Below are 20,042 nucleotides of genomic sequence, written 5' to 3' on the forward strand. Positions count from 1 at the left end.
TTTGTACTTGGTAACATTTTATTAACATAAAATAAAACTTGCCTGCCCAAATAGGGCAAGTTCATACTCACAAACTATAAGATGAATGCATTGGTACTCGCCAAAACAAACACATGAAGTGAAACTAGTTTTAACACAAATGAATGCAGAACCCATACATGTATACATGAACAATTGTGGGGAGCCATTAGTGTGAAGTTCAGTTCCAAGCATAAATATTTAAGTAACAAATAAAAGGGAGATGTTTGCATGTTTAAGTATGACTTTGCATTTGTAAGTGACTTGGCAGCGATATGGTTAGCCATACAACACATCACCGTGATTGCAGATTCAAAGTTTTTGGCACAAGGAATAATTGGCTAGGTCAAAGCAGCTGAACCAGTTCTTTTCTATATTGGTGAAGACAACTGTCCTCCCCTCCCAAAACAATGCTGAAGGAAAAAAGCAAAATAGGAAGGGAAATGGAAACACTCCAATATTGTTAAGAATATCATGTGAATGCTTCTACATCATAAAATAACAAAGATCAGGTTATGACTAGTGAAGGAGTATCTTCACTGAATTCAAGCAGCTCATTCTGTAAAATTTGCTGCTGAATGCCAGTTGTTTTAGGATACTTTGAATTATATTTACCTTGTGATAAAGTGTGCTACTTAAACAAAATTCTCTGCTTTTTATACAAGCAGTATATTCTGATGGTAAGCCACTGAAAATAATTTGCAGAGTATTTATAGCCTTTCAGTAAGTGAAGACATTGAAAGATCTGTCTATACTTTGAGCAAAGTCTGACTTGCGCCCCCCCCCCTCCGCCCAAGACTCACTATTGTCAATGAAATTCTTTTTTCCTTTACTAGAAAAAAAAGTGATATCCCATAGTAATATTTTTGACCTTGAAAAGCAACTGAAAATTAATGCTATTACCTTAGTTTTAGTTCTCTCAGATAATGCACAAGATACGACTCTACTTAAGTGTTCTAATATATTTCAATAGTGATGCAGCCACATTATCAAGTGAAAAATAGAGATATTTCAAATTTGGATAAATATAGAGAGCAATTAACTATTCGTGTGAAGATTGGTTAATGAATTAAAACATGAAAAGGAAGCGTTTTTACGTGTTCTTTGAGTTTAGCAGAGCATTAAGCAGTAAATGATTAAACAAAGAACGACCATCTTTTAGATATTCCCACTGTTGCAGTTCATTCCGAATTCAGGAAGAATGTTTATATTAGGTTTATATTAATGAAAGACCAAGTTGCTCTTAAAATGGAATAAACTAAAATAAGTAGTCATAAACTTGTTTAATCCCTAAACTGCCAGGATTTACTTTCTTAAAGACAATCTTGCTCATAAGTTTTAATACCTCAAAATAAATGTACAGACGTCATTTGTACCTCTCAAGTAGAATAAAGCTCTTACCCTAATGCCACAATTACCAGAACAGTTGGAGACAAATTGGAATCAAAACTGTTTCCAATACAAATTAAAATAAAAGTTCTCTAACATCAGAGCTGACAAGGGACTTTTTTTTTAAAAAAGCTCTTGCCCATACAGACAGGATGAATCCCACTTAATGGAGAAGTTGATACTGGCCATTATGCAAAATCACATTCATTGGCATGTTTTATGTTCTTCAATGAAAATGATGAATCACAACCTCAGAGTAACACACAATTCATTTTCGAACCCAGAAGACCAAACTACTATTATGTCAAAGAAAGGAACAAGGCCCTCAATTTCAAACTGCTTCAGCTCAGAGAAGCTTATTTGAAGTTTAAGGTGGAATCATAAATGTACAATTCAAAAATAACCATGTGGAAATTATATTACAGTTACATGTCAAAGTTAAAGTATTCAATATACAAAAGATACAATAAATGTTCTTAATTGACAATGGTTCACTAATTTTACATATGCATTTACAGCTGTAGTGTAAACAAAGAATATTTACAACATGGATGGGATAAATTGTGATTGGAATAACATACAAACACCATTTTTAATCCTCCAAAAAACAAGACGTTATTTTTGAGTTTTATAAGCCTTTTTCCAAATCTCAGACAAAACAAAATCTCCGGTCATAGAAACAATGCGTCCTACACCTAATTTTCTTTGAGGCTCTTGTTGAACCAGTGTGAAACTGGCAGAACCATCTTTGTTCCGAGCAATGTGGTAAACTAAGCTCCAATACAAGTACCAAATTTATTTTATGCAACTAAGTTCTGCCCAGTAGTCACCTGAAAAGGTGTGGAGTGGACTTTCATCCCAGGACTGAAGTCAAACCTGGTATTGAGCATAAGCTTAGAAACCAGGAAACAATTTAAATGGAATAACTATGCAGCATACGATTATGCGTTATGGTCACTAAACTCCTGAAGAATAAATACAGTAGAACCCCCGTATCTGTAGGTTCAGTTATCCGCGGTTTACACTGCCCGAAAATATTACATGGAACATTCCAGAAATAATTCCAGGGGGCTGCCAGGGTGGTAAGTTTCCCATTTAAATGATAGGGTTCGCTACCATCTGTGGTAGGTCTTGGAAAGTATCACCCACGGATATGGGGGACACCTGTACCTGAGGCATTCTACATTTCTCCTTTCTAAGCTCTGAATCAATTATTTAAATAGTGACATCATACTACAAGAAAAAATAATTGTGCACTGCATTTAAAGGAAGGTAAACTGCAACGGCAGTTCAATAATCAGTAAGATCAAAGATTTAAATGCCACGTTAAAAAAAACTATTAAAAAGTTTGAAAGAATTGCAGCAAAGATAATACAATGAAAAAGGTGTTAAGTGACAATTAAAATTTTGTTGCAAGCTAAAATTATTCAATACAATTAACACAATCCATAAAAAAAGTCAAAACTCACTGATAAACACCCATCAAATAAAGACCATCGTACACTAGATTAACTGTTTTGAGCAAGAATGACTAAATATACATGAGATTTCCCTACTTGCGAATTTTTTTTTAAAAAATGCCTAAAGTTATGTCTTGCCTTTTATTTATCTAGTGTATTAATGTGTTTCTCAAAGTTGAATAATTGCTTTTGCAACATGCTTAACAAAGGCAAAGTAATTGTTGCACTTGTGTGCCTATCTGCTTACCTGCAGCTGTGAACGTGAGGAAGAGGGTAAAATGGAAGATTGCTTTGCCAAATTGAAGTTGGAATACAGCCAATTGCTGACCTGAATTTTGCAGAACCACCTTTGTTCACTTTAGTTTTAACGTAAACAATTAAAGCTGAGTGTACCAGAGACTATTCTGGTTACAGATCAGCTCACTTCATTTCCTTTTAAATTCAGGCATAGTTTGATGTGGTTGTTTTAAGTTTTATGATAACCTACCAATGAATTAACAACAAGTATAACATGTAATCATCAACACTAAAAACTGATTTAATAATGTCCTTCATCATAATGAAATGTCAAAATAACATTATTTATCCTGCACTCTGCAGATAAATGTTCTACAGAAAGTTTTATTTTATAGTTTACAACACTAGGCACAATTTATTTTTAAAAGTAATGAAAAGCATAAATTCACTAGAGAAGTCTTCAGAACACCATTAAGCCTGCATCATACTCTTCCAGAGGTTTGATTAAATTGACAAGCTTTAGATAGTGGAATCAATAATGTTATTAGAATTCAAAACAAGTGATCTTAAAAATCATTCTTAAACAAAAATAGGAAAATATTTGCATTCTTAAGGCAATAGCTGCTGTCTCATTTCGTTTTGCCTCAAGTTGATTGTTGCTCTAAAAAAATTCCAAAAATTTGGAGGAAAAAAGGCCTCCTGAATATCAACATTCATTTAGAACATCCAATTCCTGATACGAACTGTATGTAGAAACCAATAGCATGCTGATTTTCATAGGTCAGGAGAGGATGGGCATGAATATTGGTAAGGTCCATTTATCTGTAAGTAAAATGTAAAGAGGTGGTCATTTCAACATCCTTCAATTTAGGCAGACAGCTGTCCCAATTCTATGAGTCGAAGGTTAAATTTTGATAAATAGTTGGATTCTATTCAATAATTTTGAAAATTAGATTAAAAACAGATTTAAAAGGAGCAATGAACTCAATTGGACAAATCGCAGCCAGCTTGCTATAATTTGTCAAATTGAGGGTTTATAAATTTATACTCAAAATTTTGTTCAAATTTTATTTACTTACATGGAGTCAAGAGCAGCATCAAGAGTTTTGAATGTTTTTGGCTTACAACAATTGGACTCGCATGAAGCTGTTACATTACAGTCCTTTCCCCAGCACAAAGTGAATTCACTTGATCACAGGTACATACAAGTTAAGTAGACAATAGATGCAGGAGTAGGCCATTCTGCCCTTCGAGCCTGCACCACCATTCAATATGATCATGGCTGATCATCCTTAATCAGTATCCTGTTCTTGCCTTATCTCCATAACCCTTGATTCCACTATCCTTGAGAGCTCTATCCAACTCTTTCTTAAATGAATCCAGAGACTGGGCTTCCACTGCCCTCTGGGGTAGAGTATTCCACACAGCCACCACTCTCTGGGTGAAGAAGTTTCTCCTCATCTCTGTCCTAAATGGTCTACCCCATATTTTTAGGCTGTGTCCTCTGGTCCGGCACTCACCCATCAGCGGAAACATGTTTCCTGCCTCCAGAGTGTCCAATCCTTTAAAAATCTTATATGTCTCAATCAGATCCCCTCTCAGTCTTCTAAACTCAAGGGTATACAAGCCCAGTCGCTCCAGTCTTTCAACGTAAGGTAGTCCCGCCATTCCAGGAATTGACCTTGTGAACCTACGCTGCACTCCCTCAATAGCCAGAATGTCTTTCCTCAAATCTGGAGACCAGAACTGCACACAGTCCTCGAGGTGTGGTCTCATCAGGACCCTGTACAGCTGCAGAAGAACCTCTTTGCTTCTATACTCAATCCCTCTTGTTATGAAGGCCAGCATACTATTAGCCTTCTTCACTACCTGCTGTACCTGCATGCTTACCTTCATTGACTGGTGTACAAGAACAGCCAGATCTCTTTGTACTGCCCCTTTACCTAAATTGATTCCATTTAGGTAATAATCTGCCTTCCTGTTCTTGCCACCGAAGTGGATAACCATAATTGGATTATTTATTTTCTTGGGAAAATGGTGTGAAGGTGCAGACACAAGTATAGCTGTGTGCTAAAGCTAAGACAGCTTTTACAGGCTGAAATCAATGCAGGAAATATTCTTTTTAATTTGAAGTTCAGTTTCAGTTTCCTTGTACTGTAATTCAGGAATGCCACCACTCCAGTTTTTCATAACTTTGCTTAATCATTCACTCGTTTATTCCACTGGAGTGGTGAAAAATACTGTTTATTTCCATTTGCATGGTCTCTGATAAGAACGAACTAGGTACAAACTAAGTTGAATAGGAGAAAGCAAAATGGGCACCTGAAAGTTGGCTTACAGAGAATTGTCATACATTGACAGAGAACCTATAATTTTTTTCTTCAATGAAAATCATTTTAAAGGTAGATATCATGCATCACTATAGGCAGTTTTTAATTAGAAATTAGAAAATAATTTAATAATTGCTTTAATGATTGATTTTTTTCAACAATTCTGACCATTTTTTAGCTAATCATTTGCATACAACCAGAAATGAAGTTGAATTTTCAAGCATATATTTGTTCATGGGTTGTGAGTATTATTTGCTTGGCCAGTATTTATCGCCCATTTGCTGAACTGAATGGCCTTGCTAAAACCAGTTCACAGGTAGTTGAGGGTCTGGAGTCACATACAAGCTCGTCCAGGAAAGACCTGCGTCAACCTTTCCCTCAAGGACATTAGCAAACTTTTTGTCATGACAATCGACTGTGGTTATGTGGTTATGTGGTTGTCATTATATTAAGTTGTGAATTCCAGTTTTATTGATTTCAAATTTCACCATTGGTCATGGTGTGATTAAACCCATTTCCCAGAGCGTTAACTTGGGTGTCTGATTATCACATTATCACCACTTCCCCTTGTATCAAGCTGCAGATCAAAACTGAAAAGTAAATGCTAAAGCACCTAGAATCTGAACAATCAATTTTCAAATTGTAAAAAGTAAATGAACATCCAAAAATATTAATATTTGACATTAAAATGTAACACTACTTTCCTCTTGCTCTTCCCACCCCTTGCCCCCACTAATCCTGATCCAACCATGTAATTTTTTAAAGTAACAGGACAGAGTAACCTGCTCATTTACCCTGGCATCATACTCCAATACGAAAGGTGGAATATCAATCTGCTCTGGGGAAATAAGCGTAAACAACTGAGGTAGACTCTCAACATGATGAACTTTGTCCTTTAACCCAGAGACAGAAAAGGTTGTGAACATCCAGGTCATCACCTAGGTAAGCAAAAATAGAAAATGAACCATGCATTTGAAATTTGCAATGTTGGTATATTCTACTTCAATTAGATTAGCTTTAATTTGAAAACAGATAGCTTTGCTCAGCAACATACTATTAGAATATTAAAGCTTTGCAAATGCTAGACAGTGCACACAATTAAGCAATGGGAGCAAGACAAATAAACAAAAAATTTTAATTCACTTTCAGCAATTAGCCTCCAGAGTTGTGTTTCACACTTTAGGGCTGTTCATTTAGTTTTCCTAATGTTGGGTTAGCACCGTCAATTCATTATGTGAAACACATACCTTAGACCGAAATGTTGGATGCACAAAGTAAAATGCCTTCATGTTTTTCTTGTACCTAGGGAACAAAAGGGAAATATTTTATATCAAGAAATTTCCACTGCCATCAGCCCGTGCAATATTGCCCCCTCTGAAAGTTGTTTTTAATGATGCAGATGAAAGTTTTGGTTGTGGATTTCTCTATTAAAGATACTGATGTCTCTGTATCCCTCAAGTTCAGCACAGGATTTGCTACAGGATTTATTCTACAGGACAGGTCAACTAGTACACGATCAAGGACTAAACTAGTCATAAATGTGGCATTACAAATGTCAATCATTCTAACAGGTGTCTCTCATTATCTGTGACAAATTATAAACCAGAGTTACTGATTCATTTAGTAAAGCTGACAAACTTTACAAGAATACTTGAATTTCCAGAAAAATATTGCTTGAAACACTTCATTCACTCAGGTTGAATGAATTTGGTACCATTTCAATTTTCAAAATTAGCAGAATGAATTGAAGAAAAGCTTTAATCATTTAGATTATGTAGTTACTTTTTTTATTGAAACTCCATTGCAAATTTAACAACTTCTTTAGGGCCACAGACAAAATAACAATGCTGGTTTCAAGTTCTGTTAATTGGAAAAGTTTGATAATTGCAAGTGGCCAGTTATGGTGCAGTTGGTTGAGTGAAAAAAAATGAAATGTAGGAAGGCAGGAAGTCTGGTGTTACTGTAAAATTACAAGAAGTCAAATAAATAGTAAAAAAAAAGTCATGATTTGGAAATGCCAATATTGAACTAGGGTGTACAAAAGTAAAAAAATCACAACACCAGGTTGTAGTCCAACCGGTTTATTTGGAACCACTAGCTTTCGGAGTGCTGCTCCTTCATCAGGTGGTTGTAGAGTATAAGATTGTAAGACACAGAATTTATAGCAAAAGTTGACAGTGTGATGTAACTGAAATTATATGGTGAAAAAGACATGGATTGTTTGTTAAGTCTCTCATCTTTTAGAATGTCCATGTTGGTTTCAGTTCTTTCATATGTAAAAAAAAGTTTTGCAATTTACAAGTTACATTCTCAAATGAACCCTCTGTAAGAACCTCTCTGGCTATGTCGAAGCTTCTGTCGTGACACTACAGATTTCTTACAGAAACTCAGCACCCACGAACCAGTTGAACTGGGAACATTCCTCATCACAATGGATGTTTCAGCACTCTACACCAGCATCCCCCACAATGACGGCATCGTGGCAACAGCCTCAGTACTCAACATCAATAACTGCCAATCTCCGAACACCATCCTACAACTCACCCGCTTCATCCTCGACCACAACATTTTTCACCTTTAACAACCAGACACACACAACAGCCATGGGGACCAAATGTGCACTGCAATAAGCCAACATTTGCACACACAGGTTCGAACAAGATTTCTTCTCTATGCAGGACGTCTAACCAACACTATACAAAAGATACATTGAAGACATTTTCTTCCTCTGGGTCCGTGGTGAGGAGTCACTGAAACAACTACACAGTGATATCAACAAGTTTCACCCCACCATCAAACTCACCATGGATTACTCTACTATCTGTCTCATTCTTGGACACATGCATCTCCACCAAGGATGGGCACCTCACTTCTACTCAAACCCATGGATAATCTCATGTTACTACACTTCTCCAGCTTCAATCCGAAACACATTAAAACAGCCATCCCCTACAGACAAGCCCTACACGTAGGGATCTGTTCAGATGAGGAGGAATGTGACGGACACCTGGAAGTACACAAGGATACCCTCATAAGAAGGGGTTATGATGCTCAACTCATCGACCACCAGTTCCGATGTGCCACAGCGAGAAACAGTAATGACCTCCTCAGGAGGCAGACACGTGCTGCAACTGACAGGGTACCCTTTGTTGTTCAGTACTTCCCAGGAGCCAAAAAACTACACCATGTTCTTCGCAGCCTGCAACACATTATCCATGAGGATGAACACCTCACTAAGACCTTCCCCACAGCTCCACTTCTCATCTTTAAACAACCACCAGACCTCAACAAATCATTGTTTGTAGCAAACTGCCTGGCTTTCACGACAACACCATACAATCTTGTCACAGTAGATGCTGCAAGTCATGTCAGAGTGTGGACATGGATACCACCAGTGTGCGTGGAGATACCGCCCACCATGTACCTGGCAGGTACTCATGTGACTGAGCCAACACTGTCTATCTCATATGCTGCAGGCAAGGATGCCCCGAAGCATGGTACATTGGCGAGACCAAGCTACAGCAACAGATGAATGGACACCATACAATAATCAGCAGACAGGAATGTTCCCTCCCAGTCGGAGAACACTTCAGTGGTTGACCTCAGACTTTCAGGTGACTGTCCTCCAAGGCAGACATTGGGACAGGCAACAACAAAAGGTGGCCGAGCAGAGGCCAATGACCAAGTTCGGTACCCGTGGGGCTGGCGTCAACCGGGACCTTGGGTTCATGTCACACTACAAGTGATCCCACTGCACTACACACACACCCCTACAGACCCTCTCTCTTACACTTCCACACGCACCCTCTCAGACTTATACCCCTTTACACTCACATGCATACACACATTGTCTCACAGACACTCATAACCCCCGCACACCTCCCCACCCTACACACACACACACCCACATTCATGTAAGTTTGTGGGGTGAATTTGTACTTGCAGAATTACATTTTACTTTCCTCAAAAACTGCATGAATCCATGTAAGATTCTGTAGATCTGTTTTTTCAGATTAGAATCAGTCTGACCATTGTGGCACAGAGTCTCACAGATGGAGCTAACACCTTAAATGCATTATCTGGGCTGACATGACACCAATGGTTAAAGTTCACTTGAGAATGCAACTTTTAAAAGAAGAAGTTTTGTGATTTACATATGAAAGAACTGAAACCAACATGAGTCATTCTAAAAGATGAGAGACTTAACCAAGTCTTTTTCAATATATAACTTCAGTTACATCACGCTGCAAACTTTTGCGATAAATTCTGTTTTACGATTTTATACTCCACAACCACCTGATGAAGGAGCAGCGTTCTGAAAGCTAGTGCTTCCAAATAACCTGTTAGACTATAACCTGGTGTCACGTGATTTTTAAATTTTTTAAAAATGTTAAGAGTTTGAGAACTGGCATTAAGCAAAACAATATAGTGTTAATATAAAGAGAGACTATTAGCACAGAATTTAAAACAGGATTATATTCAAATGAAATGCATTTGGAGGAGTTTTCGGTGGAGTTCAAGTATCTGTGTTACTTAGAGAATTATGTACAGATTTGTTTATATGATACATTTTCCAAAATGGCTTAATTTTCATCTTTTTCCTATAATAATTGCCCCTGCCTCTTCCCTTTTTCCCATGTTACAGGTAGCCATCACAAATGCTGTTTATCATCCTTCGTATACACTAACGGAACATTTTTCTGTAGCCAACATGTCCTTATAGGGACTTGAACCCAGGGCTGTTTGGCTGAGACAGCATCAGAATTACCAACTGCACTACTTGAGATCCATTATTTTTCTTACAATAACCCCTTGCAAAACATAGAAAACAAAAAGCATAAGGAGCATAATTCTGTAAAACAATGCTTGAATAGTCATGCCTTGAAAACCAAATTACAAAAACTGATTGAGTATATTATCAAGCTTATTCAAGTTCCTGCATCTCTAATCAATAAAAAGTATCGACAATAAGACAAATCACATTTCATTTCATAAAATCATACAATGGTTACAAGCACAGGAGACAATACTTCATGTCACTGCCAGATTTCTCAGACAGTCTCAATTGCCAATCTCATCCCCCGCTGTAGTTCTCCTTAGACAATCACCCAATTCCCTCTTGAAAACCATAAGTGAATCTGCCTCAACCATGTCTTTCGCAGTGCCTCTAGATGTCACTTGCTGCATAAAAATAGTTTCCTCACATTGTATTTGATTTCTTTGATTTTGGAGTGACTGTGTTCTCAACTGCTCCCTTGATGGAAATGGTTTCTCCTCATCTGCTCTATACAGATCCATGATGATAGATAGACTTAATCAAATCATTTCTCAACCTCCTCAAAAGAGAATGGCTTTAACTACTCCAACCAATCCACAGATCTGAATTTCCTTTTCCTCGTAACTAGTCTCACATTGTAGTGGTTGTAAGAAGGTCAGCCACGTGGACCTCCGAATGTTAGTACCATGATTTGGGCTGTTGATCTGGTCCAATCAGGGGGACCTGGCTGACAGATACAAACAGAATATTCAGATGTACTCACACTGAAAACTGACTCTGAGGGAGCTGGATCAGTGTTAGGGACTTTCCATGTGCAAATAAAGGGCGACTTGGTGACAAGATACTGGCCTCTCTGAAGTTATTCCAGTGGTGACAAGAGTGGGATTAATGGTGTAACCATGAAAGAGCACCTACTAGCTGAAGCCCAACTGGACTTCAAATAGGCACAATTGGCTTCATCATTGAAAAATGCGGCAAGTGGAGCATACGAGTTGCAACATATTCCAAAAGAAGTGGACACCCTCACCAGTCTGACTGAGCTCAGCGAACCTCACTTGAGTGAACACAATAGCACAGCCTTATTCAGGACATATTCTGAACAGAGGGACTCTCGGTCAGCCCAAAGCTAAACCCCAAAACGTAGCCAAGCCTTGGCCAAATAGTTAAAGTTTCTTCAAGATACAGGCCACAAGCCACTGTAATTAGAGTCATAGAGATGTACAGCATGGAAACAGATCCTTCGGTCCAACCTGTCCATGCCGACCAGATATCCCAACCCAATTTAGTCCCACCTGCCAGCACCCGGGCCATATCCCTCCAAACCCTTCCTATTCATATATACCCATCCAAATGCATCTTAAATGTTGCAATTGTACCAGCCTCCACCACATCCTCTGACAGCTCATTCCATACACGTACCACCCTCTACATGAAAAAGTTGCCCCTTAGGTCTCTTTTATATCTCTCCCCTCACCCTAAACCTATGCCCTAGAGTTCTGGACTCCCTGATTCCAGAGAAAAGACTTTGTCTATTTATCCTATCTATGCCCCTCAATTTTGTAAACCTCTATAAGGTCACCCCTCAGCCTCCGATGCTCCAGGGAAAATAGCCCCAACCTGTTCAGCCTCTCCCTATAGCTGAAATCCTCCAACTCTGGCAACATCCTTGTAAATCCTTTCTGAACCCTTTCAAGTTTCACAACATCTTTCTGATAGGAAGGAGACCAGAATTGCACGCAACATTCCAACAGTGGCCAAACCAACGTCCTGTACAGCCGCAACATGACCTCCCAACTCCTGTACTCAATACTCTGACCAGTAAAGGAAAGCATACCAAATGTCTTCTTCACTATCCTATCTACCTGCGACTCCACTTTCAAGGAGCTATGAACCTGCACTCCAAGGTCTCTTTGTTCAGCAACACTCCCTAGGACCTTACCATTAAGTGTAGAAGTCCTGCTAAGATTTGCTTTGCCAAAATGCAGCACCTCGCATTTATCGGAATTAAACTCCATCTACCACTTCTCAGCCCATTGGCCCATCTGGTCCAGATTCTGTTGTAATCTGAGGTAACCCTCTTCGCTGTCCACTACACCTCCAATTTTGATGTCATCTGCAAACTTACTAACTGTACCTCTTATGCTCGCATCCAAATCATTTATGTAAATGACAAACAGTAGAGGACCCAGTACCGATTCTTGTGGCACTCTACTGCTGTTGGTACGTGGATTCCATACAGCTCAAGAGTTCCACAAAACCTAAATTGAGCAAAAGCACTCAGGCCAGTATTCAGGAGAGTGCACACCCAGCAAAGTCTGCCTACATCTGGGTTAGAACAGTTATATTGCACATCAATATCCGAATCAGAACCAATCAAAACAAACATTCGGTTAAATCATCACTCAATTCTAATGGAGGTTAATAGTAACATGACTGTTTCAACAATCAAAGAACCAGTCTTGAACAAAATTCACTCTGGACTCCAACCCTTCAGTTTGTGCAAGACCTCAGCTGAATGAGAACCTATACTGGGCAACCTTTACAGATTAAGTTTACAACTTTGTTTCCGGTCCTGAGTGTAGTAAAAGGCTTGGTTCCAAGCTTAATTGGGCAAAATTGGTCGAGAAAGATTCCTCCAGATTGGCGCAACATTTTTTCATTAGAAAATAGCTGCCTGAGTGAAGTCAGAATTAAATACCCAGAGGTTTTTCAGGAAGGTATAGGGACTATCAAAGGAGCCAAGGACATCTTGTAAGTTGGCTAGGAAGCAATTCCATGATTCTGCAAGGCTCATCTCGTGCCATTTGCCTTGCAGGCAAAAGCAGAGACAGAAATTAGAAAGCCCGAAAGCAAAGGAATCATCAGTTTGTGGAATGAGCAGCACCGGTCATACGGATTGTGAAGCATCTTTGGGGGGATTTTTAATAAATGGTAAAGTGCTTTTCATAGCTGGATGAATACCCAATCGCTTGCATAAATGATTTAGATGGCAGCGGTGGCGTGGGGGGGGGGGGGGGGGGGGGGGGGGGGGCAGTGGGCAGAGCAGTCCATCACTAAGCTAGACATGAGTCATGGTACTTGCAATTGCAGTTAGATGAGGATTCTCATAAATTTTCTACAATGAATACCCATAAGGGTCTGTATCAATATACAAGACTGCCACCTGGTGTATCACCAGCCTGTGCAATTTTTCACCTGACAATGGAGAACATTTCACAACATCTACCCCAAGTTGCCATTTATCTAGATGCCATATTAATAAGAGGGAAGATCAATAAGGAGCACTTAGACAACTTGGACATAATCATATGCCTTAGAAGGGAAACCTCCGTGTTCCAGGCACCCCAAGTGACCTACTTAGGCTAGAGTCAACAAGACTGGGTTAAACCCATTGGAAGATAAAGTGAGGGCAATCAAATATGCCCCGGCTCCCACCTTTGTACCGGAGCTCAAGTCTTTCCTTGGGCTGGTGACTTATTACAGAATGTTCACGCATAAGCTCACCTCCATCCTGGCACCTTTGCATCAAAAGGGTCAGCCTTGGAAATGCTCTCATAGCCAAGCCATTGCTTTCACGGACGTGAAAAAATAGCTACCATCCTTGAAGGTGTTAGCACACTATGATCCCAAGTGAAATATGGTATTGATACCTGATGCCCCCCCATATAGCATCAGGGTGGTATTAGTGCATAGTTGGCCCAATGGAGAGGAATGCCGAATTGTGTATGCATCCTGGGCGTTGGCTAATGCACAACATAAATATCCCGATAGCGAGGGAAGGTTCGGCAGTCATTTTGAGGTGAAGTAGATTTGCAATAATAAACAGACGACAAACTCTGCTAGATCTAAATGAAAAGGACAAAGCAGTGCCATCCACAGATTCAGGATGAATTCAGCAATGGGCTCTAATACTATGTGTGCATAGTTACAAGTTGGAACACTGTCCAACAGGCCAAGTAGCGAATGCACTGACTCACCGCCAACTAGCAGATACACCACCAATGATACCAACGTACCATTGCTTCAACTTTTCTAGATGCAGTCACAGCTGACAATATCAGACTGGATGTAGAAAGATCTGATCCTGGAAACAGCTGGTGGTGATGGGCAAAACCAAAGGGCTGTCATTACCAAAATTGAAACCCTTTTGGACCCAGAAAGATCAGATCACAGTACTGGACATCATTATGGGGAACAAATTAGATTATCTTGAGCTGTCCAGATACTGGCTGAACTCCCCCAGGGTCTGGTAAAACATTATGCATGGTGGCCGAGTGTAATGTTGATATAGCCACATTGTTGGCAGTCTGGGCACTGCCCCACCAAGGACAAAAATTACCGCCAACAGCTCTCCCAACATTCCCCCGGGAATGGCAGGTAAATTCCTAGACTCTGTTACACATCAGCTCTGCAGGTCTTTTCATGGGCTCAATGTTCTTAGTCATTGTGAACACCCATTCAAAAATGGGTGGATGTGCACAGGGTTCATTCATCAAACACAGGGATGATGATAGAGAAACTGCATGTATCTTTTGCCATACACAGACACATTGGTCACAGATAGTGGGCCATCATTTACAGGCAGGGAATTTGAGTAGTTCCTAATGTCGAGTAGCATGTGACGTACAAGGGCAGTTCCATACTATCCATCATCAATAGTCTGGCAGAAACAACAGTTCAGACTTTGAAGGCAGGGTTATGGAAATAAACTACAGCTTCATTAGATACCATACTGTCCTGGTGCTTATTTGAGTTTGGGTGCATCCTTCATGTACGTGCTGGGATGGCTCCAGCTGTGGGAGTGTGTACGACCATGTGCATGTACATGTACATGTGTGAGTTATAAAGTTCAGCATAGGAACCATGGGTATGAATGTTACGACACGGGGTAAACCCTCCTGCTTAATTTAAAACCAGCAACACTGAAAAAGATTTATCTTGTGCAGTAATCTGTGAAAATTCAATAGGCCAAGAACTAGTTAAAGTAAAAAATTACAAACTTTATTTCTTAAAGTATAATAGAGAATAATTAACTAACAACTATTTACAAGTCCTTACTCTAACCTATCTTTTACCTTCCCTTCTATAATACTAGTCCGATAAAATTCCCGATTACAATTTACAAAACTTCCTATCTCAAAACCAGGCAACTTTCATTTTCTCTGAATTCCCATCTTCTTTTCTTCTTCTTAGGGATTTCTGCTTCACAGGTTACTGATCGATAAAGGTACTTTTGAGAGAGCTATTTTTCAGGCAGTCTTTTTACATGCTGGTAGTTTGGCAGCTCTCCTCCCAACTGTTCATTTTTTCCTGGTTTTTATACTCCCAAAGTATCGGATTGTGTCATTAGCTTTTAAGATTGTCAATATACTAAATTTGAACTGGATTGGAGTTTGGTGTTTTGGGGGGTATAATTTAAATTGATTGGCCTAATTTGAATCAGTTTTGTCATTTCCAGGTAACCCAGCTACCCTAGTTACCCCAGTAGCTGGAGTATATGTTACATTGTTTTTGGTTGAGAACACTTGGTGCTGTCACTGCCAACTTTTAACTCTCTTAAAAGGTACAATACACCCACATCTTCATAACAAGAGACATGGTTGACTGAGGTCAGGTCCAGTATATAGTGGGTGCAACAGTCCTGAACAAGCATGTGGACCATATGAAAGCTACAAATTCGCAAACTGGGCAGGAGCATAACATGCCCAGCTCTATGGAACAGTCGGAAAGGCTGGTGGAACTCATGGGTTCTCCCAATGCATCAAATATTGAACAGACGTCAGAATCTAAGATGGACAAGGCAGATGTCATTGCCTCGACGCCTTTACTGCCTGAAGAAATGAACACATTTCTTCCGAGATGCTTCAGGTCCAAGAGGCAAACTATGCTTTACACGCCGCCCCTATCAGAGGGGGATTTGGTGGAACCTGACCTCGTGCTAAAACACTCCAGGAGGAGCGACACAAAGAACCAGCCTACACCCTCAAACTTAGAGGGTGAGGGATGTAGTGACTGTAATGAGCTCAGCCAGGTGGACCTCATAGAATATCAGTTCCCTGATTGGACCAGATTAACAACCCCAATCAGGAAGCCCTGGCTGACAGATAAGAACAAGATGGTCAGACATCCTCACACTCAGCTGTCTCAGAGAGAGCTGGATCAGTGACAAGGACTCTCCACGTGTAAATAAAGGGTGACTTGGTGATGGGATACTAGCCTCGAGTTATTCCACATATCTAAGTTTAAATTAAATATTAATATTTATGTTCTGTCCCACACCTGGAATTTATTATCCCCCAATCGCATTCCTCTATCAAGTCCCAACCATGTAGTCACCTTCCAATTTATATCCATCTACATGAAAGCAACACATTTTAATCTCAGTTTAAATTACTACAGCACAAAAAAACCTACTCAAAGTCAGCATACTTAACAGAACTGTCGATAGTGCATTTACTTATGTAACCAGTGTACGACCCTTTGATACAGTCAAGCACAATATTCTCAAATACCTTTGTTGTCCAATTACATGGAATTGATCTTAATCAAAGCCAATAAAAATCCAGCAATGGTTTCTCTTGGTGCCATATTACCTTTGGTGCCCCCAAGTAGCCATCAACATTATGCCTTTTCTTCCTGTTGGGATCTTCCTTAGAGATGGAACATACCAAATACCACTCCAGAGGTTCTCTCGAACACGGCCACTTCAACTGATGTGGTCAGTCTGCTTGTTCAACATCCATTCTTGAGATTGATCATTGGGAAGACTGAAACAATGGTCTTTCAGCTTCTCAAACTTCATTTCCTCATCACATATTCTAACCCCTTCTTCAGTTACTATCAGAGGACACAGGCTATTTGAAATCTTCGTGACATGATCTTGACCTCAGCTACCAATCATGCAATTCAATTAGAAAGGCTACTGACTTCAATCAAGATAACAATGCCTTTGTCCCATATTCTGTTGAAAGCGGCACCCATGTCTTTGTCACTTTCAATCTTGAATCGTCCAGTGTCCTCCTGGCTAGACTTACATTATCTATAAAGCTTTTAACTCATCCAAAATGCTTTTAATCCTATCATAACCTACATTAAATCATGCTCCCCTGTCACACCGTGCTTGCTGAGCTACATTGACTCCCTCAATGTTTCAAGCATAAAATTCACATCTTATTCAAATGCCGTCATATCATTGCCTCATGGTCTCCTCATTAGATTAGATTCCCTACAGTGTGGAAACAGGCCCTTCAGCCTAACAAGTCCATACTGACTCTCCAAAGAGTAACCCACCCCGATTAATGCACCTAATAACTATGAACAATTTAGCATGGCCAATTCACTTAACTTGCACATCTTTGGAATGTGGGAGGCAAGCATCTGGAGGAAACCCACGCAGGCATGGGGAGAATGTACAAACTCTACACAGACAGTCGCTCAAGGTTGGAATTGAACGGGGGACCTTGGTGCTGGGAGGCAGCAGTGCTAACCACTGAGCCACCGTGCCGCCCCTCATCTGCGAGATAGCCTTCAAACTTACATTCTTTGAAGTTCCGTTCTATTGCTTCAACATTCTTGTACATTACCTACATTTCTCCAATTGTTAGTGGTTGTGCTTTCAACTATCTCAGTCCTTCATGTCTTGAAATCTCTTAAAACATGTCTGCTACTCTCCATTCTTCTCCTGCTTTTACACACTTCTTAAAACTCATTTTTTTCCTTTCTCCCAAAAAATCATTAGTACTTTGCAAGTTAATGCTTCTGGGCATTTATTTTGAACTAAACAATCAATAAGAATAAAACTGTTCACCATCTTTTCATTTCCTTGTTAATAGAAATCAAATAAGTGGAATGAGAGTGTTCTAATCTGATGTACTTACAATGACGAGAACAGGTAATGATAGGGTAAATGTTTTCTATGTGGTAGCTTCAATCAGGTGAAATGAGTATACATGCAAAATGGAAGCATGAACTTACTTTACATCAACAATATCGTACAATTTCTTGATGAATTCCGAGTCAGGATGATTGTGTTCACTGGTCAAAGTATGAAAATACACCATGACAAACTCCCTTGCAGCAATGTGGTCCATAATATGAATAAAATACAGTAGTGCCTAAAAACAGTAACAACTCATTACAACTACAGTATATCAGTCAAATCACATTGATTATCACTGCTTTGGTCAAAAGGGAATGGAGTACAAAAGCTGAATGTTTGCTTAAACCATACAGGAAATTATATCAAACCATAGCTGGAATATGGTGAATAGTTTTGGGTCCCTTATCTAAGGAAAGATATACATGCATTTGAGGCAGTCCACAGAAGGTTCACAAGGCTGATTGCAGAAATGAGGAGACTATCTTATGAGGACAGGATGTGTAGGTTGGGCTTCTACTCATTAGAGTTTAGAAGAACGAGAGATGACCTCATTGAAACATTCAAGAGTCTTAGGGGACCTGACAGGATAGACGCAGAAAGGGCATTTTCCCTTGTGGCAGTCATAGAATCATATAGTACAGAACAGGCCATTTGGCCTATTGGGTCTGCATTGCCAAAAACATACTCCCTTACTTACACTAACCCTACTTTCCTGCATTAATTCTATTAATTAGCCTCAAATGTTATGATACCTCTGGTGCTCCTCGAAATACTATTTAAAGGTAGAGGTTTCCTGCCTCACCTATCCTTCCAGGCAGTATATTCCAAACTCTCACCATCCTCTGGATGAAAAGGTTTTGCTCAAAACCCTTTTAAACTTCCTGCCTTTCACTTTAAGATTATGTCCCCATGGTAACTAACACTAACTATGGGGAACAGCTGTTTTCATTTTATCCACACCTAGTGGTAACCAGAACGGCACATGGTACTCCAGTTGCGGCTATCACAATCTATGCCACGGGATAGATTTAGGTCAGGAACCTTTACCTCCCAATCTGGTCCAAACACCACACTGGGTTAAATTTAATGCTCCCGAACGGGAAAGTAACAAACACGAGGAAATTAATTTTGTAATATACTGAATAACGTGATTATAAAATGGATTCACTGCAATGGTGTTAGAGTCACAAATTTCAACCAGTTTTCGATTTTAATCACTCAGGTTTTCAAATAAGGCTCTGAAGGGAAATCCCAGGGTCAAACCTAATCAGATTTCTGCCGTGCCGTGGGAACTAACTTCAAATTCTACATTTCACAATTTTACAATGATTTATTGTCATAATAATAGGTTAGTTCTGCTATAGAATACCAACAAAATAAATTTTCTAATGACAGCATTTTTGGAAGTGATGCTTTCTTTTCCTCCCAAAATGAAGCCAGGCATCTCTCTCAGCGTTTCTCAAAGGCTCTGTCTCAACATTTCTAAATGTGGCACACATAGATAAGAAATTTGGAAGATCATCTAACCCAGTCATCTCTCCAAGCTTAGGAATAGTTGGCAAAGACATTGTTTCTTCTGTGGATAGGGGAGAAGAATAAGGATAAATATACATCAGCTCTAAAGGAAGGAAGTGATGTGGCCTCACTGACACCAGTTTTGTGCAAGTTTAGCTTAGTTCACTGAATGGCAGATACATGATAAAGAATGGCTGTGATGTCTGTTCTAGCTGAGGTTGACCAAGGTTGACCTGACTTCTCATCAGCCTTTCAGAAAACCACAATATGGTGTGGTTCCAAGACCCTCATTATCGGGGAAGGTGCTTAAAGAATAGAAGAATATCAGTAAAAGTCACAGATAAATAAAGAAATTGAATATTTGATGTAATCTGATAAAAACAGATCTTACTCAGTAAAAGTAAAGTTGAGGGCACAGTAAAAGATATATTTAAGTC

At 39.5% G+C, this 20,042-nt stretch overlaps 1 protein-coding gene across 1 annotated transcript in view; it reads right to left on the minus strand.

Moving 5' to 3' along the window:
- gdap2 (ganglioside induced differentiation associated protein 2) overlaps nucleotides 1-20,042 on the minus strand; it is a 72,912-nt gene continuing 52,870 nt past the window's right edge. The window contains exons 10-13 of the mRNA XM_072585237.1: nucleotides 18,186-18,325; nucleotides 6,682-6,736; nucleotides 6,229-6,372; nucleotides 1-3,926 (exon numbers count right to left, since the gene is read on the minus strand). Coding sequence (XP_072441338.1) covers nucleotides 3,879-3,926; nucleotides 6,229-6,372; nucleotides 6,682-6,736; nucleotides 18,186-18,325 — 387 coding nt within the window. The 3' untranslated portion in view covers nucleotides 1-3,878. The remainder of the gene's footprint in view (nucleotides 3,927-6,228; nucleotides 6,373-6,681; nucleotides 6,737-18,185; nucleotides 18,326-20,042) is intronic.

The sequence above is a fragment of the Chiloscyllium punctatum genome, chromosome 15, assembly GCF_047496795.1.
Source record: "Chiloscyllium punctatum isolate Juve2018m chromosome 15, sChiPun1.3, whole genome shotgun sequence".
In the NCBI taxonomy this organism is placed as follows: Eukaryota; Metazoa; Chordata; class Chondrichthyes; order Orectolobiformes; family Hemiscylliidae; genus Chiloscyllium; species Chiloscyllium punctatum.